The sequence below is a fragment of the Odocoileus virginianus genome, chromosome 5 (genome assembly GCF_023699985.2).
Source record: "Odocoileus virginianus isolate 20LAN1187 ecotype Illinois chromosome 5, Ovbor_1.2, whole genome shotgun sequence".
NCBI lineage: Eukaryota > Metazoa > Chordata > Mammalia > Artiodactyla > Cervidae > Odocoileus > Odocoileus virginianus.
In genome coordinates, this window is record NC_069678.1 from 18,881,569 (window position 1) to 18,907,272 (window position 25,704).

At 46.8% G+C, this 25,704-nt stretch overlaps 2 protein-coding genes across 3 annotated transcripts; both read left to right on the forward strand.

Annotated features, from left to right (window-relative positions):
• The first annotated feature begins 737 nt into the window (after nt 1–737).
• FCRLA (Fc receptor like A) lies at nt 738–7,165 on the forward strand. Of its 2 annotated transcripts, XM_020875016.2 has the most exons (6): nt 738–886; nt 3,923–3,937; nt 4,209–4,361; nt 4,681–4,947; nt 5,422–5,706; nt 6,701–7,165. In XM_020875016.2, the coding sequence occupies exons 1-6, from the start codon at nt 829–831 to the stop codon at nt 7,000–7,002; spliced, it is 1,080 nt and encodes a 359-aa protein (XP_020730675.2). In that variant the 5' UTR covers nt 738–828; the 3' UTR covers nt 7,003–7,165. The 2 variants fall into 2 exon arrangements, with proteins under 2 accessions (XP_020730675.2, XP_070323789.1); XM_070467688.1 differs by lacking the exon at nt 3,923–3,937 and having other exon boundaries at nt 739–886.
• Nucleotides 7,166–17,442: 10,277 nt separating this feature from the next.
• Nucleotides 17,443–23,704, forward strand: FCRLB (Fc receptor like B). Its single transcript, XM_020875023.2, has 6 exons — nt 17,443–18,866; nt 19,144–19,164; nt 19,514–19,768; nt 21,689–21,955; nt 22,576–22,866; nt 23,162–23,704. Exons 1-6 carry the CDS (start codon nt 18,707–18,709, stop codon nt 23,548–23,550), a joined length of 1,383 nt encoding a protein of 460 aa, XP_020730682.2. The 5' UTR covers nt 17,443–18,706; the 3' UTR covers nt 23,551–23,704.
• The last annotated feature ends 2,000 nt before the right edge of the window (nt 23,705–25,704 follow it).

Below are 25,704 nucleotides of genomic sequence, written 5' to 3' on the forward strand. Positions count from 1 at the left end.
CAGTCCTAAAGGAAATCAGCCCTGAATATTCACTGCAAGGACTGCTGCTGAAACTGGAACTCCAATACCTTGGCCACCTGATGTGAAGAGCCAACTCATTGGAAAAACCCTGTTGCTGGGAAAGATTGAGGGCAGGTGGACAAGGGGGCAAAGAGGATGAGATGGTTAAACGGCATCTTGGACTCACTGGACATGAGTTTGAACAAATTCCAGAAGTTAGTGAAGGACAGGGAAGCCTGGCATGCTGCAGTCCGTGGGGTCACAAAGAGTCGGACACGACTGAGTGAGTGAACAACCGCCAATCTTCTCCCTTCTGTCCTGCTCCAGTTTGGTAACTAGAAGCGTGTAAGACTTGGAACAGGACAAGATCGGACACTTGAATTCTCACCATTGCTCTTCCTGTGACTTTCTGTGTAGCCTTCAAGCAACTTCCTGCCTCCTATCCCCAGTAATTTCATTGGTGAAATGAACGATTGTTGCACTGATTCTGCCCAGGGTTTGTGAAGGCTGGTGGGATAGCACTTTGAAACATGCTTTCCAACATGCTTTGCAAGGTCTCTGAGCTCAATGTGGGAATTCTCGAACAACTGGGAGGGTAATCATGTCATCCACAACCCTCAGGGTGCTGATGGTGCTGGAAAGAACCTGGTCAATCTGAAGGATGAAAGTCAATTGCAAAGTTGAAAATGGGCCCCAGATGCAAGGAGATCAGACAGTTAGACTTACTTCCTCTTTTCTAATTTGAGAGGTTTAGTGTTGAAGAAAATCAGTGTGTTAGAAGCTGCAGGAGACCTAAACACAGTTATCACGAAGCTAAGCTCTGTCCTCATGGCTGGGATCTTCTACTTTTCTCCTGCTTTGCTCTGGGCAGCTCAGATGCTACTGGGTAAGTAAAATCTTCGAATTTGTGGAAATGGAGATATGTCAGACGTTGGGGGAAAGACCCAAAGGAAAGCAGCATGGACTAACTTCAGCACTCGGAAGCCAAGTTCAGGTGGGATCTGGCTAGTGTAAGAAAGTTTCGCGTGCAGGACTGGATGGCTCTTTCTGAATGGTATTTTTTTCATCCTAAAAAATCCCCTTGACTATGATGCCCTCTTTAGCTACAGTCTCAACTCTTTGCTTCTTTTGCTCAGATAAATCTCTTGAAAGAGTAGTCTGCATTTTTGCCTTCTCCATTTGCCCACTTGTCACTCACTATTAGCGACTGCAGTCTGGCTTCCGCTGGACTCAATTTTGGCCAGAGGGCAACAAACCCTGTACAGACACTTCAGACTTTTAAGGTCTTACCCCGCCGGGCTTCTCTGCTGTGTCGGGTGCTGCTGACCACTTACTCTTCCTCGGCAACCTCGATTCCCCTGGCTTCTCTGAGCTTTGTGCATCGCTCTTGGTCCCTTTGGTGGCTTCTTTCTCTTTCCCGTAAAGACTGCCATTTTCTACAGTTGCATCCTTGCCTCCTTAGTTTTAAATTTACAATCTCCTTAGTGAACTTATTTGTCTATTTAGCTTTTACCACAACTGTATAATTAAGAGTTCTAAGTGATGCATCACACCCTAATCATGCTTTTGAGTTTCACATTCAAACATCAAGCTTTGCACAAGACATAGCTACCTGCATGTTTCAAGATATCTCAGCACAATATGACCAGAGTTGAACTCATCTATCCGCTTGGTCCCTCCCGCTCCTAATTTCATCCTTTTGGTTTTTTGACTGCACTGTGTGGCTTGAGGGATCTCAGTTCCTTAACCAGGGGTTTAACCTGGGCCATGGCAGTGAAAGCCCGGAATCCTAGCTACTAGACCATTAGGGAGGTCCCCAAATTTCATTTTTCACTATTTTATCTCAGTTAATGGAACCATCCAGACATCTGGGTCAAAAATTGGGAGATAACGTAGATTCCTCCCTCTCCTTCATCCTCTACACATGATAAGTTATCAAGTTTGGCAAAGTCTACCTTCTAAGTTGGTCTTAGAGCCAGTCTCTTTCCTGAAACATGACTAATGATATCTACTAGGACAAGCCCTCATCATTTCTGTTTTGTGCTAATCCAACAACTTCCTAACTAATCTTTGTATCTCAGCCTTGTGTCCTTGAAATAAGGTCTGACTCTGCAGCCAGAGTAATTTCTAAAATTCAAGTCTGCCAGCCCAAGCTCCTAATCATGGCATTCAAGTCCCACCATAACTTGGCCCTGTTTCAACCTCTTCTCTCATCCTCTGAGCCTTGAAAAAAATCCAAACCTGCTTATATTTACCCGCCAAACTCTTATTTATCTCCAAAGTTTTGTCCATATTGCTACTTCTGCCTGAAATGAGCCCCCCTCCCTGCCCCTGCCATTGCACCCTACTCCTCTCTCACTTACAAACTTCTGGGCATCCCTAAAGACTTAGCTTAGGTGGCATCTTTACCAGGAAATCTTCCTTGAGTCCTCCTCTCTGCTTTGATGGCTGCCTGTGCGAATTCTTTCTTACTAATTTCTTCCTCATCTGAAACAATCTCCTCATATGCCTGTGCCAGCCGCTGAACTGGGAGTTCCTTGTAGGCAGGGACAATGTCTTTTTGTTTGATTTTTAAAACTGTATCTTATTTATCTTTGAATTCTCAGCACCCACATTTTCCCTACACAATAGTTTTGTTGAATTGTTTTATTGAACACACAGAAACAGGACTGAGTGACTGTATTATGATACGGCAGTGGTATTGTGGTGAGAGGCCCAGACTCAGAATCAGATGCTCTGGTTTCAAGCCACTCTTCTTTTATTTACTAGCTCTGTATCACTTGGAAAAGCCGCATTTCATATTTCTGAACTCGGTTTTCCTATCCACAAAATGAGAATAATACCTGTCACATAGTTTATTGAGTCAAAGTGCCTAGCCTAGCAACATTTTATTTTACAAAATGAGAGGAGGCTGAATCCAGTTGAGTGAAAGTGGAGGAACTGAAAAGGGGTAGCAGGGTGATGAAGAGGGCTGAGAGAGGATCTAAAGAAAGCACCTGCTGCTGATGTAATGAGAATTAGGAAGTAGACAGGGGCCTTGCTAAGAGAAGTTACAAGGTCAAAGAAGAATATTGGGACTTTGGAAGTGAAAGGGAGCAAAAGCAAGTGGGACGGGAAAGGACACAGTAAAGAACTGAGGACATGTGAACGGCCATGGGCCCAAAGAGGGAAAGACGCATTAAGAGGGCCAAGAAGCAGTCATGGAGATGAGAGAGATTTACCTAGCTTGGGTCGACCATGGAACTAAGAGGTAGGTTGAGGAAATGTGGTGAAAAATCTATGACACTAAGTTTCAACCCCCAAGCAAAGAAAGAATGTTTCATAGCTACCAGTACAGACTCGGAGTAGAGGGTCGGGTTGGAGGGAAAGATGTAGGATGGGCTCTACCGTTGCCAGGGAAAACTCAAGGGACAGAGGACATTAAGGTAAAGGAGACTGAAAAAGGAAGACCTGAAAGGAGGAGCCAGGAAGCAGGTACTAAAAGCTAGTTGGTAGATGACATATTCAAGGATGAAGAGCAAAGTGAATTTGGGAAAATGAAAATATGGAAGAAAGCCCCCAAGGAAGGTCTGAGGACTAAAGTAGATCATGTCTGGACAACGAAGTAAAAAGAACACTGACTTTGGGCTCAGACGTACCTGACTTTCTTGCTGTACTCCTTACTCTCTTTTAAAATAGGGTGTAAATGAATTGACTTTTCAGAATCTGTTCACTTATTAATAAGACTTATAAAGTGGGGGTGAAATCACATGCCTAGAAATCTTGTAAGATTTGTGTGATAAAGTGTGAACGTGCCTGGCAATGTCCGGCACACAGTAAACACTCAACAAATGTTAGAATCTGATCTCCTTCCCCTCTTGTCCCACGTCTGTCTGCTCTGGGGTCCTCTTTGCCTTTGGCCTCTGGTTTCCTGCACCTGCAGCTGGATGTCATGCTGGTGAGTTCACCATTCTCCCCCCACCCCCTCCCCAAACCCACAGTCCACTCATTGAGTGCACCCGGGAGCCAGCGAATCAAGTCAAACGTATCCCTCTGAGAGAGCCACATGGGTCTCTTGGGAAAAAAAGGTTTTGATGCCTTCTTACTCTATTTTAAAATGCACGATTCCCCAAGGAGAGGGAGGAACCCCTGTGGACAGCTATTTCCTGTCCTCCTGCTCCAAGCTGCAGCATCATTTTCTGGTTCTTCTCCATCCGTGCTCTCTGCAGCCGCCCGTTTTGAGACTCTCCAGTGTGAAGGACCAGCCAGCACCCAGGAGGGCATGTGCCGCCCCGAGGATGACTTCATGGACCCAAAGGAAGTCAACTTCCAGGTCAAGGGCTTCACGTTCAGTGAACCCTTCCACCTGATCGTGTCCTACGGTGAGGTCCTAGAAAGGACTGACCAGGGCAGGCAGCTCTTTCTCCCATTTCCCAAAGCTCTCCTTTCAGCCTCACAGCCCACTCAGGAAGGTACCCCCAGGAAATTGGCCATGGGAAGAGATACCATCTGCTCCATCTTCAGCCCAAGAAGCCAGGGTACCCTCTGTGCTAAACCCTAGAGAAGCCGTCCCACACTCCCAACCAGAGGGCAGGTGGCCTGGCCCCTCAGAGAAAGACTAGATGGATCTACTGTGGGCAGCGCTGAGGGGGCTCCCAAGGAGGGCAGTAGGTCACACTCAGCTTTTGCTTTGGACCACAGACTGGCTGATCCTCCAAAGTCCAGCCAAGCCTATATTCGAAGGAGACCCTCTGGTTCTGCGCTGCCAGGCCTGGCAAAACTGGCCACTGACCCAGGTCACCTTCTACCGAGACGGCTCAGCCCTTGGCCCCCCTGGACCTAACAAGGAGGTCTCCATCACTATGGCGCAAAAGGCCGACAGCGGACACTATCACTGCAGCGCTGTGTTCAGGAGCCCTGGTCCTGGGGGCCCAGAGACGGCATCTCCTGTGGCTCTCACAGTTCAAGGTAAGCACTAGAGGCAGTGTCATCATGGCGGAGGCAGGTGGAGAAAGACAGAGGAACTAAAAATGTCTTTCACTGGAGATGGCAAGATCACCGAAGGCCTAAGCAGTAGGTTGCTGGCAGATGCCCCAGTTGGCCTTCAGGAGGAGCAGCATCTTAGCATTGCCTTTTCAAGTCCTTCAGCTTGACTCTAAGTTCAGCATCTTTCCTACTGCTCTGTCCTACAGTTCTGTGCTTCCCGACTTTCACTGACTGGATATCTGGATTACTGCCAGATTTGCCCATCTCTAGATCTTCTCTAGTCCTGTCTATTGAAGAGAGAGACAGCTTGAAAGGTTTAAGTGGAACTTCTCTAAGAGAAGTCCTTCCCAATCTAGAAAGAGAGGAAGGAAGGTGGGACTGGGGTTCTTTGCTTGCCGGGGGCTCACCTGAATGTAGGATGGCTGAGCTGCTCTTTCTCACCTCTCTCTCCCCCAGAACTGTTTCGAGCCCCAGTTCTCAGAGTCACACCCTCAGCTGAGCCCCAAGAGGGGAAGCCAGTGACCCTGAGCTGCCAGACAAAGCTGCCCCTGCAGAGGTCAGCTGCCCGCCTCCTCTTCTCCTTCTACAAGGACGGCAGGACAGTGCGAAGCAGGGGCCCCTCTTCCGAATTCCAGATCCCCGCCGCGTCAGAGGCACACTCTGGGTCCTACTGGTGTGAAGCAGCCACTGAGGACAATCAAGTTTGGAAACAGAGCCCCAAGCTGGAGATCAGGGTGCAGGGTGAGTGTGTGTGTGTGTGTGTGATGCATGTAAAAAAGCAGGAAGGAAGGGGATAAGACAGTTGGGTCCATGAGCTAGGGTTTGGTGTAAGCAGGTTAAGAAAGGACACACAAGAGGCAAGAACAATAAGCCAGAGTCCCTGGTGGTGGAAAAATCACAGATAGGGAACTTCTCCCTCAGACCATGGTGTGCAACTCACCAGACCAAGACCTGAGCCAGCTCCACAGCTACTGCCCCGTAGACTTGACACTCCCTTCATGAACTCTGGGCATTTGTAGGAACAGAGTTTCTAGAGTGAGGATGAAGTAGGCTGGAGGTTATATTCAATTCTAGGAATCTCCATTAAGAAGGCTGCATTTGACCTGAAATATACCCACAGGAGGTGTCCAGGGTAAGGAGGACGCTCAAGTCATGTCATAAGGAAAATAATGGAAGGGATGGGAGATGCTCGTCTTGAAGAGGAAGTGACTCATGGGGCCTGCAGAGGTGTCCTCAAAACACCGAAGCCTGGCACAGGATAAGGAACTACACTAATGTCATGTACATTAGTGTAGAAAGGCATGGCAATGCACTCCAGGATTCTTGCCTGGAGAATCCCATGGACAGAGGAGCCTGGCGGGCCACAGTCCACGGGGTCGCAAAGAGTCAGACACAACTGAAGAGACTTAGCATGCATGCATGTACAATAAGAGATTGACCTAGGACCAGTTACCTGTTGTACAACATGTCTATTGTAAGAAATTCAATTAAAACAGGAGGAACTGGCTAATATCCATAGTCTTTTTTATAATATCCATAGTCTTCCCTGTGGAAGATTTTTAAGCAGAAGAAATTCAGACTTCTTTAGATTGGAATTTGGACAAAAGTCCTCAAATTTTTGCCGCCATTGGGCTCCAAAGCTACTTTCAGAGAATAAGAAAAATTGGCCAGGAGCATGAGGGTAGGACGAGAGTCGGACTTCACTCTTGTCTGTGTCTCCTGCCCCCTAATCCAGGTCCCTCCAGTTCCGCTGCACCCACTATCTTGACTCCAGCTCCTCAGAAACCAGATGCTCCAGAAACTACTTCTACAAAGCCCCCTGGGCCACTGCCTCCACTTCCCACCCCTTCTTCTAAGGATGCAGACTCCTTTTCCCCTCCGCAAGGCCCAGACCCTCATCTGTATCACCAGATGGGTGTTCTCCTCAAGCAGATACAGGATATGAGAGTTCTCCTTGGTCACCTGGTCATGGAGCTGAGGGGCTTGTCTAGCCATCTGAAGCTTGAGACCGCAAAGGGTCCTGCCAAGCATGAATAAATAATTCACCTGCCGTATTGCTTGACTACCCCCAATAAATCCAGTTTTTCTTCTAGTTTTCATCTTTCTGTTCTATACTTATGCATAAATAGTTTTACAAGTTGCCCAGTGTTTTGTTAGAGCAGCAGAGATAGGTGAGTATAAATAAATTTGTACCAAGTTATATCTGGAGTTTAACTATAATTGTGTATTCTCTCTTAACATGAAGACGTATCCTGCTTGACCTAGAGAGTTGCCTTCTATGGCCCAGACCAGAATCTGGTGAATGAAAGAGAAGCAATGAGATAGATTAAATGCAGCAGTCTCAACCAAGGGCAATCTCTCTCCATCCTAGGGGACACTTGGCAATGTCTGGAGACAGTTTTGGTTGTCACATTGAGGGGGGGAGGGTGCTGCTGGTGTCTAGGGATGTTATTAAACATAAAATAATACACACAACAGCCTTCCACAACAAAGGATTATCTGGTCCAAAATGGCAATAGTGCTGAGGTTAGGGAACCTCAGCTTCACATAGGTGTTGGACTCTGAGATGAACTTTTGCCTCTTTTACTTAATTCTCTCCCGCTGGCCTTAATTCAGCAAATATTAATTATATGTTGGTATTTTCTCGCCTCTGCTACATACCCAAATTGATGCTATGTTAAACATACCTATAAAACAGTGTTTCTGTCTATAGAGGGTTTATAATTTGAGATAGGAGGGACAGTGATACTCCTACCCATTAAGCAATTAAAGCAGGTCATATACAAATTCCCCACAGGATCCTACTGAAATCATGCTTGATCACAGAAATATGTGATAGAGCATAACACTGCCAGGCTTCCCAGGTGGCTCAGTGGTAAAGAACCTGCCTGCCAATGCAGGAGACTTGAGTTCGATCCCTGGGTCAAGAAGATCCCCTGGAGAAGGAAATGGGAACTCACTCCAGTATTCTTGCCTGGGAAATCCCATGGACAGAGGAGCCTGGAGCATTACAGTCCATGGCTCCCAAAGAGTCAAACATGACTGAGTGACTAGACAATAACAATAGCATTGACAGAACAGCGATTATTTGCTTTAATTCATCTCTGAAATATTTTTCTTTAAAAATGTGCATAAATTGATTTTGGTACCATAATAGTACTTTTTTCTATGCTTGGACCAATACTGTGCCTTCTCAGCCAGTGAGAGCTAGCCTGGCATACTCTACAGTAACCTTTGGTCAATGAGTTAGCACTTCATCTTATGACCTCATCCAGTGAGTACTCTCCCATGTTACATTAAGCCAGGTTGTGTGAGGTTATTCAGTGGATGGTTTTCTTCTGCTGTTTATTCTGTGTGCAGTTTGGACCCACACTGATTTACAAAGATGTGTATTTGATTGCTCCAGAAATGCCACAAAGAAACAAAGGAATAGCATCACGTTGAATGTTAAAATTCAAGTTTTCTGGTGGTTCCTGTGTTGTGCTTAGTCGCTCAGTCGTGTCTGATTCTTTGTGACCCCATGGACTGTAGCCTGCCAGGCTCCTCTGTCCATGGAGATTCTCCAAGCAAGAGTACTGGAGTGGGTTGCCATGCCCTCCTCCCTGGTGGTTCCTAGCTCCCTCTAAAATGCCAGTTTTATGGTGATTCCTATCATCTACAAGGGGAAAGATCAAGAAGCAAATGAAAATTGGTAAAAGTCCACAAATATCACTGTAGCATGAGGGGATGGATTAACAAGTGTGTAAGTGGGAGTTGCGAGAAATGATGACCAGGAATATGTCATTTGGTAGATGACCAAAGTGGAAACTCAGGTGCCAATGGACCACGTTGGATGTACCTTCAAAGGTTCTATGTTATAGCCATTCTACATGGAATTGATTTCAACTAGTGGTACCACATTCATAAATGCATCCTGCAAGCCTGCACTAAATAAGGGAGTCATGTACAGATAATAAAAACTCTCAGAGAAAAAATAAGGAAGAAATGGGTGTAGCTGGCTAAGTGTCTCTCTTCTATACTCCTCATCCTTGTGTCTATGTGGACCTTTATCATCACACTGAATTTTAATTTTTTTACTATCTTATTTCTAGTCACTAAAAGGTGAGCTCTTTGAGGACTTCTTGAGCTCTCTGTTTCACATTGACTCGTTGGTGTCTAGTTTAACGAGGCATATTTAAACTCTCAGTGAATTTTGAATCATTGAACTGAATTGGGTCAGCATAATAAGGGAAGCATTGTGAAGAAGATGGGAATTAAGCTATACCTTAAAGGATTAGTAGGACATCTAGTATCAGCAAAATGTCCAGGTTCTCCCCTGGAGGACCCAGATTAGGTCAAGAACTGGATGCCTGAGGGAGAGAAACTGCTATCATCAGGGATAAGAAAGGCAAGAACAGAAATGAAGGAATGAGAAGGAGAGAGCCTTTACTTGTCCTCGTCTGTCTGTCCAGCCTGGGGAAATTGGAGAAAGGCTGGCAAAGAGGAATTGTTATACTAGATTGGGTTTATGGCCTGTGCAGTGTAGGATTCTGTAACCCAAAGAGGCCTTAATGCAGCTGCACCGGATGTTATCTCTGAAATAAACGTTAGACAAGCACACCTGTTGTCTTGTAAAGCTGAATACTTACACACTCTATAACCCAGAATTTCATGCCTGAGTATATATACTGATTAGCATATATATGTGTATACCAGAAGCTATGTACAATAGTGTTCATAATAGCACTATTTGTAAAATCAGAATTTTGAATTCAATTCAGTTGCCCAACATAAAAAATGGATAAGTTGTGCTGTCTTCACAGAACAGAATACTATACAACAGAATAAATGAACCATAGCTACAATACAGCAGCATAAAAGAATATCAGGAATATTAATATTCAGTGGAAAAAAACAAGTCCCAGAAGATACCATATGGTGTGATGTCCTTTATACAAAGGAATATTTGTTTAGCCATTCATTCATACATATGATAAAGCTTTTTAAAAAGGCACAAAAATGGAAACACCATGGTCAGGATAGTAGTTACCTCTGAGGAGCTAATGGGAGACCACTGGGAAGGACCACATAGGTTAATATAAATTATTACTTAAAAAATCTTCTTGGAGTAGGAATTTAGAAACATATACATATATATTTCTCTAAATCATCTTCAGATTCCTTTATGTTATCTGCTTTTGTCTTTTCTTACAGGTAATAAGAAGCCGAGTTTATTACCTACAGTGTGAAGTAGTTGTTTATCGATCCCCAAGTAATCTCAACTTGCTAAAGACTGCCCCTGGTATACTGTTAGAATTGCTGGATTTGGTAAACCTTTTTTTGTTGATCTTAAAGACATGACTATAGCTGTTTCACACATTTTCCCAGCCAGACAAGACAGCGAATTTTTGTCAGTACCAAAGCATCTTCATTTAATGTGGTATTTATGTGTAAAGTACTGTGCAAGGTGCTATAAGAAAAAAAAAAGATAAATTTAACATGAACTCTGCTTTCAAAGCAGAATTCAGTGGAAGTTTATGGAGAAAATCTGGCCTCATACAGATTTGTAGTTGCATTTTAAGAGACTTTTTTGTATAATTGTAGATATTCTTCTTTGATGCTACATGAAAACTCAACAAGGATAGTTTCTTAAACATTGAGTTGCATTATGGAATCTGAAGCCATATCAACATGCATTTCTTTCTTTTTGTGGCTGCGGTGGGTCTTTGTTGCTGCATTAGGACTTTCTCCATTTGTGGCGAGTGGGGGCTACTCTCTAGTTGTGGTGTATGGGCTTCTCCTTGCAGGGGCTTCTCTTTGTTGCAGAGCACCAGCTCTGGGACGTGCAGGCTTTGGGAGCTGTGGTGCACGGGCTTAGTAGCCTTGTGGCATATGGGATTTTCCTGGACCAGGGATCGAACCCTTGTCCCCTACCTTGGCAGATGAATTCTTAACCATTGACCACTAGGGAAGCCCTCAACAAGCATTTCTTACTCTACTACAATAAAATTCATTGGTTCTTTTTGTGCTTTAAATAGATCTTTCATTCATGTGTTGGCAGTTGAAAATATTTGTTCACAAAGTTATAGAGATCTTTTAAATGTTGATAGCATCTCATTATATACAATATTTTAAAAATCAGATTCAGTATCAACAGAAAAGTCTTTAGTTACTGGGAAACTGTGAAGCTCATGATAACAAATACAAGTTTCTCTAAAGCTCTAATTTTCATCTGAAATCTGGAATTTCACCATTGGCAATAACCACGGTCAGATGTTTCATTGAAGTGACAGTCTCACTTTGTTCACTTTTAAGAAAATGCCTGAGAAATACCCATGTCTGAATGACCATAGTTTTTCAGTCATTTTTTTTTTAATTAAAAATGGTATTCCAAGAAAAAGGGTAGCTGGTTCAACTCAGAACTCAGTTGTGTAAGAGCTTTCCCTGAAGAGAGTCATTGTATTTCAGTATGGAACAGAAGTGCATACTTCCTATTTCAGCACACAAAATATTTAAAAGATGTATACTTTGAGCTGAAAATGTAACCAAATTAATCTTTAAATGACTTCCTCAAGGTTTTGTTCTCTTTTCTTACTGTGAGCGCATAACATAATGGTGAAAAATACAGTTTGGTCCCCCTGCCTTCAACTATGCTTCAGATCTAGCAGTTTTATTCCCCACTGCTTTGCACCATCCGTGCAAGTGTGACCTAATGAAAAAGGCAAGAAACCCCTTAGTAGGGGGTGAAGCTAGTGGGAAAGAACCCACCTGCCAACGCAGGAGATGTAAGGGATGTGGATTCAATCCCTGGGTTGGGAAGATCCCCTGGAGGAGGAAATGGCAACCCACTCCTGTATTCTTGCCTGGAAAATCCCATGGACAGAGGAGCCTGGTGGGCTATATAGTCCATGGGGTCACAAAGAATCGGACATGGCTGAAGTGACTCAGCACACAAACATAATTTTGACTTTGCAGATCCCTTAAAGGGTCGCTGGAACCCCCAGGTATCTCTAGACCAAACTGAGAATTACTGAACTAGATCATTCTGAAGGCCCAGTCTGACATTACCCTCAGAAATCTCAATATTTACGCATTTCCGAAGAGAAGAACCCATTTATTTTTCAATTCCTTAGTCAGTTCTCTAGGTAAAATAAATAATTTTGACCTCAACCTCAGCTCAGTCATTTTAATGCTTTTAACTGGACACTTTCTTTAAGAGTCTAAGTTGGTTATACTACATGTTTCTTTTTTCCTCTGTTCATCTGTGGGAAGACACAACACCTGCACAGCGATGAAAATAATCAAGAGTGAAAAGGCAACCTATGAAGTGGAAGGAAATATTTGCAAACCCTATAGCTGATAAGGGATTAATATCCAAAATATATAAGAAGCACGAACAACTTAGTAGCAAAACCCCAAATAACTTGATTGAAAAATGGATGAAGAATCTGAATAGGCATTTATCAAAAGAAGATGTACAGATGGCCAATAGGTACATTAAAAGGTGCTCAATGTCACTAATTATCAGGAAAATGCAAATTAAAACTACAGGGAGTTACCGCCTCACACCTATCGGAAAGACTATTATCAAAAAGATAGAAGATAACAGGTGTTGCAAGGCTGTGGAGGAAAGGGAACTCTTGTGCACTACTGCGGGGAATGTAAATTGGTGCAGCCACTATGGCAAAAGTTATGGAGGTTCCTCAACTTTAAAAATAGAACTGCCTAATGAACAAGAATCCCACTTATGTGTATTAGTCAGCTAAGTCCTGTCTGACTCTTTGCAACCCCATCAACTGTAGCATGCCAGGCTCCTCTGTCCATAGAACTCTCAAGGCAAGAACACTGGAGTGGGTTGCCATTTCCTTCTCCAGGGGTTCTTCCTGACCCAGGGATGGAAACCTAGTCTCCAGCATTGCAAATAGTGGGTAGTTGGCCATTTTTTTAATGGGAGAGGGGGTGGCATTTGAGCAGTAACTTGGTGACATGAGATCAAATCACTAGTTTCCTGGGGACCTGCATGCAAAGCAGCAGGAAGAGCAAGTGTAAAGGTTCTGGGGTACATGTGTGCTGGGCACGGGGAGGGGACACAGGCGAGCAGAGCTGATGGAGAGGAAGAAACGGGTCAGACTTAATCCCGGACGCACCGTGAGGCCTCCTGGATGTACTCAGAAAGCAAAAGGGACACCAGGGGTTCTGAGCATGACCGGCTGAGGCCTGAAGGGGCCCAGAAGTGTCTGCGAGCTGGGGGTAGGGCGCGAGCTCACCGCGCTGCCGGGGTAGGGGCTGGCTTCTCAGTTCTCCCTCCAGGACACTTTGAGGCTGTGCACAAATTTGGGATAGCAGGGTTGCGAGGTGTTGAACCTGGAGAAGCCCAGGATGTTGGAGGAGTCCACCACCCCATCCAGGTGCAGAATGGGAAGTCCCTGGTGGCGAGGATGTACTTGTAAAAGGCGGAGGTCATTCCCAGCCCCGAGGAGGTCCTGAGAACGAGGTGGGAGACTGCGAACGAGGTGGGAGACGGCTGCGTTGGTGTCCATGAGGATGGTGGACACTTTGGTCATTGTGGAGCTCCTTGAGCAGCGGGGTGGGGTCCCAGCTGTCGTCCAGCATCCTCACAGACAGAGTCTCCTTGGAGATGAGGAAGCCACGCACCGGTTCCTCCAATAGCAGCAGGTGCTTGGCCTTAGCGCAGATGAGGCTGGATGAAGGGTAGTTGGAAAACTTGGGGATCCGGGAGATGGCCAGGCTGGTGTCCTTGTTATTGGGGTACAGGCTGACAGATGCAAAGCGAAGGTACCAAAGGTGGGGCGTCTCCTCGGGACCCACCTTGATGTGGGGGATCTCCTTCTCTCCACAGATTTGGCTCACTGTGGAGGCAGAAGTGGGGCTGGAAGGGGGTCCCCGGGCAGACACGGCCCCCTTGGGCAGGATCTGACACATGGTGTCCGTGGTCCTCTATTGGCTGTCCTGCTGCAGCCCAAAGATGTCTACCTCCACACGGGCCTTGGCTGGGACTTCGATGATCCTGTTGATCTGCTCCCAGACCAGGGTCAGGGCCAGACATTCACTGTGGCCCCACACAGTCTGGTCGTCCAGGATGGCAGCCGTGCGCGGTGATGAGAGCACCTGGCAGGTGGGGCTGGCCAAGGCAACAGCCAGCAGCAGCAGCACCAGTAGCTCAACAGGAATCTCCCTCCCCTCCTCCTGGGGACACAGCTGCTGTGGCCCCCGCTCGCCAGGGGTCCTGGTGGGATGGAGGGCTGGGCTTCCTCAAGGCCTGAGGATCAACAAGGCGGAGATGCTCTGGAGCTGGGTGGGGGGGCTGGGGCCAGGGGTGAAGGCAGTCCACAGCGCCCCCTCCTCTGCCTCCAGCGGTGGTCCCCAGCTAATCCAAAACAGGGGGCTCCCAGGGAGCAGGGAGGAAGGAGACGTGGAAGAGGAGAAGAAAGGCCAGGAAGGGGAGGAACAGGAAAGGAGAAAATGGAGGAGGGAAGGGGAGGGAAGGACCAAATGGAGGGGAAGGAGGGAGGGATATATATATCTCTAAGTGAAAAGGGAATCAGTATCTCAAGAGATATCTGCATTTCCATGTTCACTGTAGCATTATTCACAATAGCCAAAATATGAAAATAACCTAAATGTCAACAAATGAATGGATAATTAAAATGTATCTAAGATATGTTGTATGTACTATACATATATGTAATGGAATATTATTCAGCCTTAAGAAAAGAAATTCTTGCCATTCACAATATGGATGAACTTGGAAAGCACTGTGCCAAGTGAAATAAGCCAGACAAGAGGGACAAATATTGCATGATCTCATTTATGTGTGAAGAAGATCCCCTGAAGGAGGACAAGGCAACCCATTCCAAAATTCTTCCCTGGAGAATCCCCACGGACAGAGGAGCCTAATTCTTCCCTGGAGAATCCCCACAGACAGAGGAGCCTTGGAGGGCTGCAGTCCATAGGGTTGCAAAGAGTCAGACATGACTGAGTGACTTTGCATGCATGCCCGCATTTTTGTGTGGAATCTGATAGAGCCAAACTTGTAGAACCAAAGAGTAGAATGGTGGTTTTCAAAGGCTCAGGAAGAGAGAAGAGAAAGTGAGTAGGAGGAGTTGGCTCACGAGATTATGGAGGCTGAAAAGTCCCATGATCTGCCTGCCATCTGCAAACTGGAGGCCTAGGAAAGGGAAATTGAGTCTGAATCCAAAGGCCTGAGAACCAGGGGAATTGATGATGTAAATTCCAGTTCAAGGGCCAGAGAAGATGAGGTAAGATGTCTCAGCACAATCACTGAGGCAGGAAAAAGGGGGGGGGGGGGTTGTCAAATTCCTCTTAACTCTCGCTTTTATTCTAAAAGAGAAATAGTTAAAACACAATAGCATATATGTAAATTAATAATACTAAACATTTCTCAAATGTAAATATATGCATGTATGAAGGATTAGAAAGTAAAGTTTGCACAGTGGGTGTTCATGTGGAGCAGAGGAGAATGGTAGTATGAATGAAAAGTGAAAAATGAAGTCACTCAGTTGTTTCCAATTCTTTGCGACCCCATGGACTGTAGCCTGCCAGGCTCCTCTATTCACGGAATTCTCCAGGCAAGAATACTGCAGTGTGTAGCCATTCTGTTCTCCAGGTGATTATCAAAGAACTAATGCTTTCTAATTGTGGTGTTGGAGGATTCTTGAGAGTCCCTTGACAGCAAGGAGATCAAACAAGTCAATCCTAAAGGAAACCCTGAATATTCATTGGTAGGACTGATGCTGAAGCTGAAGCCCCAATACTTTGGCCACCTAATTCAAAGAGCTGACTCACTGGAAAAGACCCTGAGGCTGGGAAAGATTGAGGGCAAGAGGAGAAGGGGGCGGCAGAGGATGAAATGGTTAGATAGCATCACTGACTCAATGGACATGAGTTTGAGCAAACTCCAGGAGACAGTGAAGGACAAGGAAGTCTGGCATGCTGCAGTTCTTGGGGTCACAAACAGCTGGACATGACTTAGAGACTGTACAACAACCATAGTGTGAAGCCACTCCCCTTGAGGGGTCAAACCCAAGTCTCCTGCATTGCAGGTAGGTTCTTTACCATCTGAGATACCAGGGAAGCCCCAATGTGAATAAAGATGAAAAATAAAATCAGAGGAGACTTGAAAAGACTAATGATGACAGTCTGCCATGAGCATGAGAAAACAGATTTTAGAGTTGAGACAGATTTCTATTCAAATTCCAGTTCTATCACCACAGGAAACATATGTAAAATGGAGATAATAATTCTTCCTTAAAGTGCCCTTGCAGGAATTAAAGTAATATGGTCTTCCCTGATGGTCCACAGCTAAGACTCCGAGCTCCCAATGCAAGGGGCTTGGTTTGATCCCTGGTCAGGGAACTGGATCCCACATGCTGCAGCTAAGACTTGGCACAGCCAAATAAATAAAATAATACCTGTGAGGCATACGGTGTTGTGCCTGCTACATGCTCAGGGCTGTAGCACCCATTGAAAGTAAACTGTGTCCTCATCGATAGCAACAGCAGCAGCATTCCATTGTCATCACTGAAAGCATCTTATTTCTCAGAATTCTTAGCAGATAATGGTATATCTTGTCAAGAAATGATGTCGTGATAGGCTTCACAGAATTGCTCAGGTAATAAATGATCATTGCTAATTTTCTCTGCATAGTAAAGGTGTGAATAATTAGAAATTCTTCAGGAAAAAGCCCTGGATGGAGAAAAAGATCCAGTTTAGGAAAGTGCAAAAGAAAGCCTGGAATGAAGAAATGCTGGGTGGGAGATTCTTCAAGCCAAAATTTGAGTGCTATATAATATGAACCCTATGGGTGATTCTAGAGATTTTCAGGGAAGATTGTACACCTCATGAATTTTGAGTGTAATCAAGTTTTTTGTGGAATCTGAGGGAAGAGGCTGAGATCTGTATTCTGAGTGATAGGAAGCGAAAATACAGTCAACTTGGATAGACTAAGGGAAGAGCTGAGGTGTGCATCACATTCTTATCATAAAGGTGGTGGCCTGGTACAGAGGTCAGACCTTGAAGGAGACTGTGGATGATATGGGGAGGCTCACGCTGACCCTGGATGAGGCATCAGGCATGTCAGGAGAAGCTGGGAACATTGCCTAGCCTGGGCCCTCCTAAAGCAGGCAGTTTATAGTCTCTGTTCCTGGTATCTAGTTCTCTCCTTCCCCTACTCCGGAACACCTTATCAATTATCTCCCTGGTTTTCAGACCCATGTAACTCTATCTCTCTTCTATCAAAACATGCTCTCCAAACAGGATCTGAAGTGACCAGCTTAATTTAAAGGACCAATCACATTTCCCTAAGGGGCATCTGCATTTTTAACAAAGGCTAGCACATTAAGAGAAACTACGAGGAAATTCTCAGAGTAAAACTTTGGGCATCAGCAAGGAAGGGGGGAAAAGACTGTCTTAAAGAGAATTGACAGGGTTTGATCATCTATCTCCTTCCTGCCAGAGTTCCAAAGGAAGGAGGTACCCCGGTATTAAACAGCCACAGATGAGGACCGAACACTGTCCAAGGAGACATACTATCAGGTTGGAAAATTCATTAAGTATTTACAGGGGAATTCAGATTCCCCACTGCTCAGGGTATGACCACACGGCTTGAAAAGCACAAGAAGTAGAGGCAAGAAGTTAGATCTGAGAAGCTTCCGAGGGGTTGATGCAGTGACTTCTCTAACACAGGTAAGGATTATTAGAACTGGGGATGGCTGGGGACAGAGAGAAGGAAGGAAAGCCAAGTGAGTGGAGATGCTACGGAGGAGATCACTGGGATAGGTGGGAAAGAAGGGTTTTCTAATTTCTGAGGTTTAAGGTTCCAGGAGAGGAGATAGAAAGAGGAAACACATAATCTTTTCTCCTCTTGACTGTGACACTGTAAGGCAGTGACGCAGAAGGTGGTTGATGAATCATGCTCTTCTGTCTGCTCACCCAGAAGGACATGACTTTCGGGTAAACAGAACCCAACGTCCATCTCACTTCACACCAGTGCCTATCACTGGGAAGGGAGCAGAATAATCCAGGGTGGATCTATTTTTTTTTAATATTTTTATTTATTTATTTGGCTGCACTGGGTCTTCATTGGGGGCACAAGTGATCTTTAGTTGCAGCAAACTGAAGTGAAAGTGTTAGTCGCTCAGTCATGTCCAACTCCTTGTGACCCCATGGAATTCTCCAGGCAAGAATATTGGAGTGGGCAGCCATTTCCTTCTCCAGGGGATCTTCCCCATCCAGAGATCGAACCCAGGTCTCCCACATTGCAGGCAGATTCTTTACCATCTAAGCCACTTAAGTTGCAGTAGGCAGGATCTAATTCCCCAACCAAGGATTGAATCCAGGCCACCTGCTTTGGGAGTATGGAGTTTTCGCCACTGGACTACCAGGGAAGTCCCTCTCCTGTGTGGATCTTGAGGACATGAAGATGTCTTTCTCATTTGAGGCTTATGGGACCTTCCTGGGTAGGAAGGGAGTGGGCGGGAGTGGGATGTTGCTGGGAGCCTGAAGGTGGCAGGGTCACCTGCCAGAGCCTGGGGTTCTATGCGGCTTTCTTGGGCTGCAAAGGGAACAAAGGCCTTCTCTACAGGAGCGGGGGCTGGCCTAAGATGTGAGGCAGTTTAGGCGCAGTAGGTGGGACAGTGTCTGGTACTTGGGACATCTGAGAGTTGACACATGTCCAGCCTGTCTCCTGCTCCCTCCAGTCCACCATGCTCAGAAACTAGGAATGACTGGGAGAAGTAGCAGTGCTCCCAGGACTCAGGGGTCAGCACTGGTCACCTTGTCTCTCTGCTGCGTCCCCCATCCTGCGTCAGCGTGTCTCCACTGCCCTGCAGCTGCTGCTGGCAGATCCACCATGTGGGAACTAACAGTCCTGCTGCTCCTGGGTGAGTCCTCAATGAGGCAACACCGGCCTAAGAACTTTAGGTATGGGGAAGAGTGGGAGTCAGGGTGTATGTGTGTGTTGGGGGGATATTCAATCCTCACTTTGTTATCTATGTTTGGAGAGGAAAAGAGGAAAGGGGCTTTCTCAGAGTTGAGGGAATTAAAGGCAGAAGAAAAACAGGTCTTGGGATTTGTTGAATCTTTCCTATGGTCAAGAGAGCCCCCTTTCTTTCCTTTCATCTCCAACATTCTCCTTCTTCTTTCTTTCTTATTTTGTAGTTCCAAGCAGTGGGCAAGCTGGTGAGTCTTACACATCCCTCACCCCAATTTTCTGTGACTTTTACTCCAACCATCCGAAGCGACCTGCCTGGGTACTCCCCACTTCTTAGCTGTTCCAGGGTAGTGTCTCTTCTCATGTCTTCTCAATCCCTGTGACTCAGTTTGCCTGCAGGCCTAGCACTTAGACATGGGTGCTCACCAAGGGACAGGTGGATAGCCCAGTGTGGTCTCTCCTCTCCCAGGGATGGACTAGTAACCTGGGTCCTGAAAACTGGCATTTTCTGATATTTCCCAACCTTAGATCACATCCTTGGGCACCTCACCTTGATTCTCTTTTTCACATTGCTGCCTCCCATACCCTCTCCCCCAGCTACTGTAGAGAAGCCCATATTGTCTCTACACCCACCCTGGACCACAATCTTCAAGGGGGAAAAGGTAACCTTGCGGTGTGATGGGTACCACCCGCTGCTCCTGGAGCTTCGACCCATCAGCACTCTCTGGTATTTGGGCCACCTACTCCTGCCTTCTTATAAGAAGAGCATCGAGGTGCACACGCCAGGGGTGTATAGATGCCAGACACGCGGAGCACCCGTCAGTGACCCCATCCACCTCTCTGTATCTAATGGTGAGTGTTTGAACACTGGAGGGGCAGCACACACGTTCTCTGGCAAGGCTGCCCCCTCCTGTGGGAGAGAATACTGGGCCACTCTCATTGGGGTAGGAAGAGACGGGTATATTGAGTCTGCCTGGCACTATGTAAGAGATGCAGTAAGGCTTGCATGGCCTCAAAGGTCCCTTTACCATCCCGCCACAGTGGACAGTAAATAAACTTTTCTGTTCATTTATTAGCTCACAAGAGAAGAGATTCTAAGGACCTGGGATACTGAATACTTTTGGGGAAGAGGGTTGGGCAGGAAGGGAAAGGGCAGAGCAAAGCAGGAAAAGTGAGTTTCCCTGTACAGGCTGCCTGCAACTGGGGGATTACTCTTGCTTGAACAGAGTGATGCTTCCTTGTGCCTCCCATTACTAAAATAGGGACAATAATAGTATCCATCTGTTCGGTTATTGTGAAGATTAAAAATGAATTATGAGAGGCTGTCAAAGAAAAAAGCAGACGAACAAAGCACTTCATCCAAATTTTATTACACACACACACACACACACACACCAATTAAGAAACTGATTTCCTGGGAAGACATAAAGACTTTCCAAACAGAATAAGAGAAGTAACAGTAATTTGTTCATTAGGGCACAGGATTGGCTACTTTGTAGGGAATATTTTGTCATTTTAGCCTGGTAGGCTATATTTTGTATTCAGAATTTAAAAGGTTATCACTCAATGTTCAGATGAACATTCACACTTCATACCCATTTGTTGCTCAGTCTCTAAGGCACGTCGGACTATTTGCAACCCCATGGGACTGCAGCATGCCAGGCTTCCCTGTCCTTCACTATCTCCCAGAGTTTGCTCAAACTCATGTCCATTGAGTCAGTAGTGCTATCTAACTGTCTCATCCTCTGCCGCCCGCTTCTCCTCTTGCCCTTAATCTTTCCCAGCATCAAGGTCTCTTCCAATGTGACAGCTCTTCGAATTAGGTGGCCAAAGTATTGGAGCTTCAACTTCAGCAGCAGTCTTCCCAATGAATATTCTTTTAGGATCGACTGGTTTTAGCTCCTTGGAGTCCTAGGGACTCTCAAGAGTCTTCTGCAACACAATTCAAAAGCATCAATTCTTCCGTGCGCAGCCTTCTTTATGGTCCAACTCTCATCCACACTTCATGGTTTCTTGTTTGGAAACTGATAGCAAGTACAGATAAGATACTGAATATGATAGTAGTTGCTGCTTGCAGAACTGAGAGTACCATAGAGATTGTGGCTATTACTTGCAGAATTTTTTCTCCATGTAAAACACCTAAAGTGGCTTTAGCAGACACTAGGGCTGTGTAAATGTTAGCTATCATGATGATGAGGTAAATAAGTGTACTGCAGAAGGTGCCTAAGGCTGTCCTTGGAGGTGGAAGGCCCTCAGGTATTTTCTGGAGGAGATAAGATCTAAGTTCAGGCCTGCAGGATAAGCAGGCCTCAACTAAAGTAGGTGAAGAGGTCTTTTTGGCCTATAGTAAGGCTCTGGGCTTAGAGCAGTGCCAGCTGGCCCAGCAGTACAGTATGGATGGACTTAGCCTGCATTGTAAGGTGGGAAAGGAAAAGGAGAAAGGTGGCAGGGGAGAATCCTGAGATGGTGCTGAAAAGGTAAGCAGTGGCCAGGTCAGGAAAGCCCTGATGCCATCTTAAGGCGTTTAGACTAGATTCTGACGGACACTACTCTTTGAGGCTGGAACCAAGTCTCAGGCATCAATACCTAAGATTGGCCTTCCCCTTCCCCTTGCCACTCACAATCTGAGGCTTCTGGGGTGTCCAGTAAGGGAGAAGGGAATTGGTGGGGGTGAAGGGGAAGGAAGACGGGAGCAGGGAGGTGGAGAAGAATGGGTCACCCCAAGGGCTGGACTTTCTCTTGGAATCAGGCTGTTTGTGCTGACTGTCGTAGACTGGCTGATCCTGCAAGTGCCCTATGCTGCCGTGTTCGAGGGCGAGCCGCTGGTCTTGCGCTGTCGCGGTTGGTACGACAAGATCGTCTACAAACTTCACTACTACCACGACGGCCAACCCGTGCGCTACTTCCACTCCAGCGCCAACTACACGGTGCTCCAGGCTCGCGCCAGCGACAGCGGGCGCTACCAGTGCTCCGGTACCATGCGCGTTCCCGTGGAAAGCGCGCCCATGTTCTCCGCCAAAGTGGCCGTGACCGTGCAAGGTGGGGGAGACGGGGCCGGGTAGGGAGATAAACCAGCTCTGGGAAATTCTGGGAGGGAAACCGGCAGGGAAAGGAACGGGCGGAGGTTACAGTAGCTGGCAAGTTGGGGATTTCTCTGCGGGACCACGAGCACGTTCTCCTCTCCTTAGTGTGAAGTCGCACTTATCTGTAAGCCTGGGTGGGGGCAGGGGTCCCGGCTTCTTTCTCTGGGTAGGAACCCATGTCCGGACAGCTGTCTCCGCAGCCCCAGCCAGAATGAGAGTGGCAGTAAATGGGATCACGGTGGGACTGGGGCGAGGGAACTGCTCCCAGGCGTCCTGAGACCCCGTCTAGGCTGGAGGACCCAAGCTGGATGTCAGTCGGCAAGTGACCCGAGGCGTCTGATCTGGCGCCGCCTCCATTCAAGCTTCCCCCTTCCCTCGTGGACTCGTCTCCCACATTTCAAAAGACTCTCCTCCCTTCACGTGTACACACAACCTCCTCCCTGGTGGGTCAGAGGCCCTCGTGGGAAACCGGAGCCGGAGAGGGGTAGTGGGACTATACAAGCTGGGTCCGGTTCCCTGGGACCCTTGCACCGTGCCTAAAGGGCATCCTTGATCACTGGGCCCCCGCTTCCGCAGAGCTGTTCCAGGCGCCCGTGCTGAGGGTGATGGGCCGGGTGGAAGCTCGCGGCGCGGCCTTCGGAGGAGTGGTCTTGCGCTGCGAGACGCGCCTGCACCCGCAGAAGCGCGACACGCCGCTGCAGTTCGCCTTCTATAAGTACAGTCGCCCGGTGCGCCGCTACGACTGGGATGCGGAGTACACGGTCCCCGAGCCAGAGGTCGAGGAGCTGGAATCGTACTGGTGCGAGGCGGCTACAGCCACCCGCAGCGTCCGGAAACGCAGCCCTTGGCTGCAACTCCCAGGCCGCGGTGAGTGACTGCCCTTCCGGAAGCCCACCCGGCGGGCAGCCCCGTCCGCCCCGCCTCCGCCCACGCTTTCCGGAAATGCCTGTCACTCCCCACCCCGTCTCCTGCCCCGCCCTCCCTCTCCACCGCCTCCCCCACCCCTGCCTCCCTCACCCCTGCCGCTCATTTCCATCCTCCTCGCCGTCCTCACTCCCCTCCCCGGCCGGGCTCATTCTTCAGTCCTTTGCCGCCTTCTCCCCCCGCCAGGCCATGAGAGAACGGTTTCAGCCGAGCGGTTCCCTGTGTGTTGTGTTCGCAGGTTCTCCCCTGGACTTGGCGTCCACCACCGCCCCGGTCCCCGGTAACCAGCCGCTTTCCTTCAGAAAGCCCCCGGTGTCCAGATCGGTCCCGTCGGTCCCCTCCGTCCCGAATGTCACCTCAGCGGGGCCGCCGTTCCCCGCGGGCGGAGCCCCCACCGCTGGGCCACCGGCCTGTGCGCCACCGACACCCTTGCAACAAACCGCTGGCGCCCTAAAACCCGACGTGGCCCTTCTGCTCCGAGAAATGCAGCTGCTCCAAGGCCTTCTCAGCCGGGTGGTCCTGGAATTAAAGGAGACACGGGCCGTCCCAGGGCACACAGTCGAGACCCCAACTTCCCACTCGGCTGTGAGTCAGGGAACCCCTGAGACCACTACTGTGGAGAGCTGAGGGAGGGGGTGGCTACAGTCCCCTCCAGGCACATCCGCCTCCGGTCTCCCCTGCTCGCGTCACGTGGAGACCTTACTAAGCCGTCTCGGTTTCATCCCTCTGTCTTGCTGTGGTTTATAAAGTGTGGTAGCTGACATGTCAGTCTCACCCAGCACATCTGAGCAGTTTGTTACCACAAGGCCTTCCCTCTCATCTCTTCCTTCGCCTCAAAGATTTCAGTAGGGAAGTAGCAGTCTGCTATTTACTGCTTTGAGGTTGACTTTTGGAAGTGAATTTAGTCATCCTTGGTTTTTCATGTAAACCCACACGATGCACATTTCAGCACAGGCAGTTTTCTGGAACTTGAGGTTATTTTGGTACTAAGCGCTTTGGAACATTTAAGGGTCAGGATGTAATTATTCATCATGAATTTAATGTTAAAATTTAAAAGGTTTTCAGTTCTGTTTCTGATGAGTTTATACCTTCAAAGTCCTGTGTTGTAGTTTTAGAGACAGAAGGGGACTTGTGTGGGTCTCCCATTCCAGGTTAAGGGTGAGTGTACAGTTAGAGCCAACCAGATGCACCTCCCAGGCCAGCGTAGCTAGACAGACTCTGATAAGCTCTGGTGGCAGCAGGCAGGCCCTGCTCATTTTAGCCTAAATTAAACAAGTGCATCAAGAAATCTCTTTGAAGAAAGTTTAAGACAAATTCTCAAAATTGCTGAATTCTAGTTTTTGACAGTTTCTTACTTCTGTAAGAGCCATTCCAACACAAACACACAGTTAAATCTTTGTAAGTTCCTCGTCTGCCTGCTAGAACTGTGAGATCTCAGCAGAGCTGGTGTCAATTATTTCCAGGAGAATTCTTTCTCATTAGGTCTATACCGTTCATCAGTTAACCTTTACTCTTAAGGCTTAGGACTGATAACAACTCCACCCTCCCACCCTTCTAGTCTATAGGTATTCAGTCACAATGCAATTTCCCTTTCTTTTTGAGTGATTAATCAGTATCACATTAACATCCTTCATCTTTTTCTTCTTCTTCTTATTTTCTTCAAGTATTATCTTCACCATGTTATTACTACAAAGTCACTGAAATTATATAATAAGAGAGGCAGGTGGGTTCATACATGTATTACAGTGCAATGTGATAAGCGCTTCTGTGAAACACTAGGAATTCAGTGGAGGAAATGAATCTTGAAGGAGAGCAAGATTTCACCAAGTGAAGATGGGAAAATATTGAGGAGTGGGGGATGCAGTCTGAGGATGCAAAAGCAGAGACATGGAAGACCATAGTGTGTTTGTAGAGTTGCAAATAATTGAAAGTGGCTGGAGAGTTATATGTGTTTATGTGTGTGTGTATGGCAGGGTGGGGTATATTTTAGGCAGAAGATGGCACGAGATGAACATGAGGAAGTAGAAAGGGGTCAGAACATGAAACTCTTGTTAAGAGGTTCTTAAACCTGTTGGAAAATTGGGATGGATATGCAGAAGCATTCTTTATCAAGGGTATAAATAAACCTTACTGGAGGAAAAGCTAATCTAAAATTACAAAAGAGCAATCAAATAAACTGGTCTCAATGGACACTTGCTCATAGCCTTGAGAAGGTATGTTCAGGCACTATAATCCAGTATTGGGGTTCTGGTCTTGGTGCCTCTGCTTTCCAGCTTTCTGTGCAGGCTTAGCTCACTTCCTAGAATCTTTTCTTGGCAAGCCTTCCCTGGCTAACCCAACTCCACTTCAGTGGCCTCCATTGTGATTTTGTTCCCCTGATGTTTCTGCTGTCTCTTTATCCAGATAGAGAATGACTAGCATTAGTGTCATGACTAACATTGATTACCTAATCAAAGAATCTCGTCATTAAAAAAAAATCAGTTGATATGTATAACTGATTCACTTTGCTGCACAACAGACGCTAACACAACATTGTAAAGCAATTATACTTCAATAATAAGTAATTTTTAAATATCAGTTGATCGTTTCTTAAGGGAGTGAAAGAGTGAAATAGCCATTCAAAAGAGTTTTGTCTCTTCAGTATCTCCTCTTTCACAGTTAGCAGCCTTCCTGCCACAATATCTTTCTTCCTGCCGCCTACGTCCATTTAGGGCCAGGGATATGGGGGATGGGGAAGAATAAGAACTTATGGGTTAGAATGAAAATCATTCATGACGAAAC

What these genes read in the sequence shown, in the direction of transcription:
- FCRLA (XM_020875016.2), top strand. Translation starts at nt 829, where the DNA reads ATGGCTGGGATCTTCTACTTTTCTCCTGCTTTGCTCTGGGCAGCTCAG. An exon ending in TGTGGCTCTCACAGTTCAAG is followed by an intron (nt 4,948 to 5,421) that starts GTAAGCACTAGA and finishes TCTCTCCCCCAG; the next exon opens with AACTGTTTCGAGCCCCAGTT. An exon ending in GCTGGAGATCAGGGTGCAGG is followed by an intron (nt 5,707 to 6,700) that starts GTGAGTGTGTGT and finishes CCCCTAATCCAG; the next exon opens with GTCCCTCCAGTTCCGCTGCA.
- FCRLB (XM_020875023.2), top strand. Translation starts at nt 18,707, where the DNA reads ATGACTGGGAGAAGTAGCAGTGCTCCCAGGACTCAGGGGTCAGCACTG. An exon ending in AACAGTCCTGCTGCTCCTGG is followed by an intron (nt 18,867 to 19,143) that starts GTGAGTCCTCAA and finishes CTTATTTTGTAG; the next exon opens with TTCCAAGCAGTGGGCAAGCT. An exon ending in AGTGGCCGTGACCGTGCAAG is followed by an intron (nt 21,956 to 22,575) that starts GTGGGGGAGACG and finishes CCGCTTCCGCAG; the next exon opens with AGCTGTTCCAGGCGCCCGTG.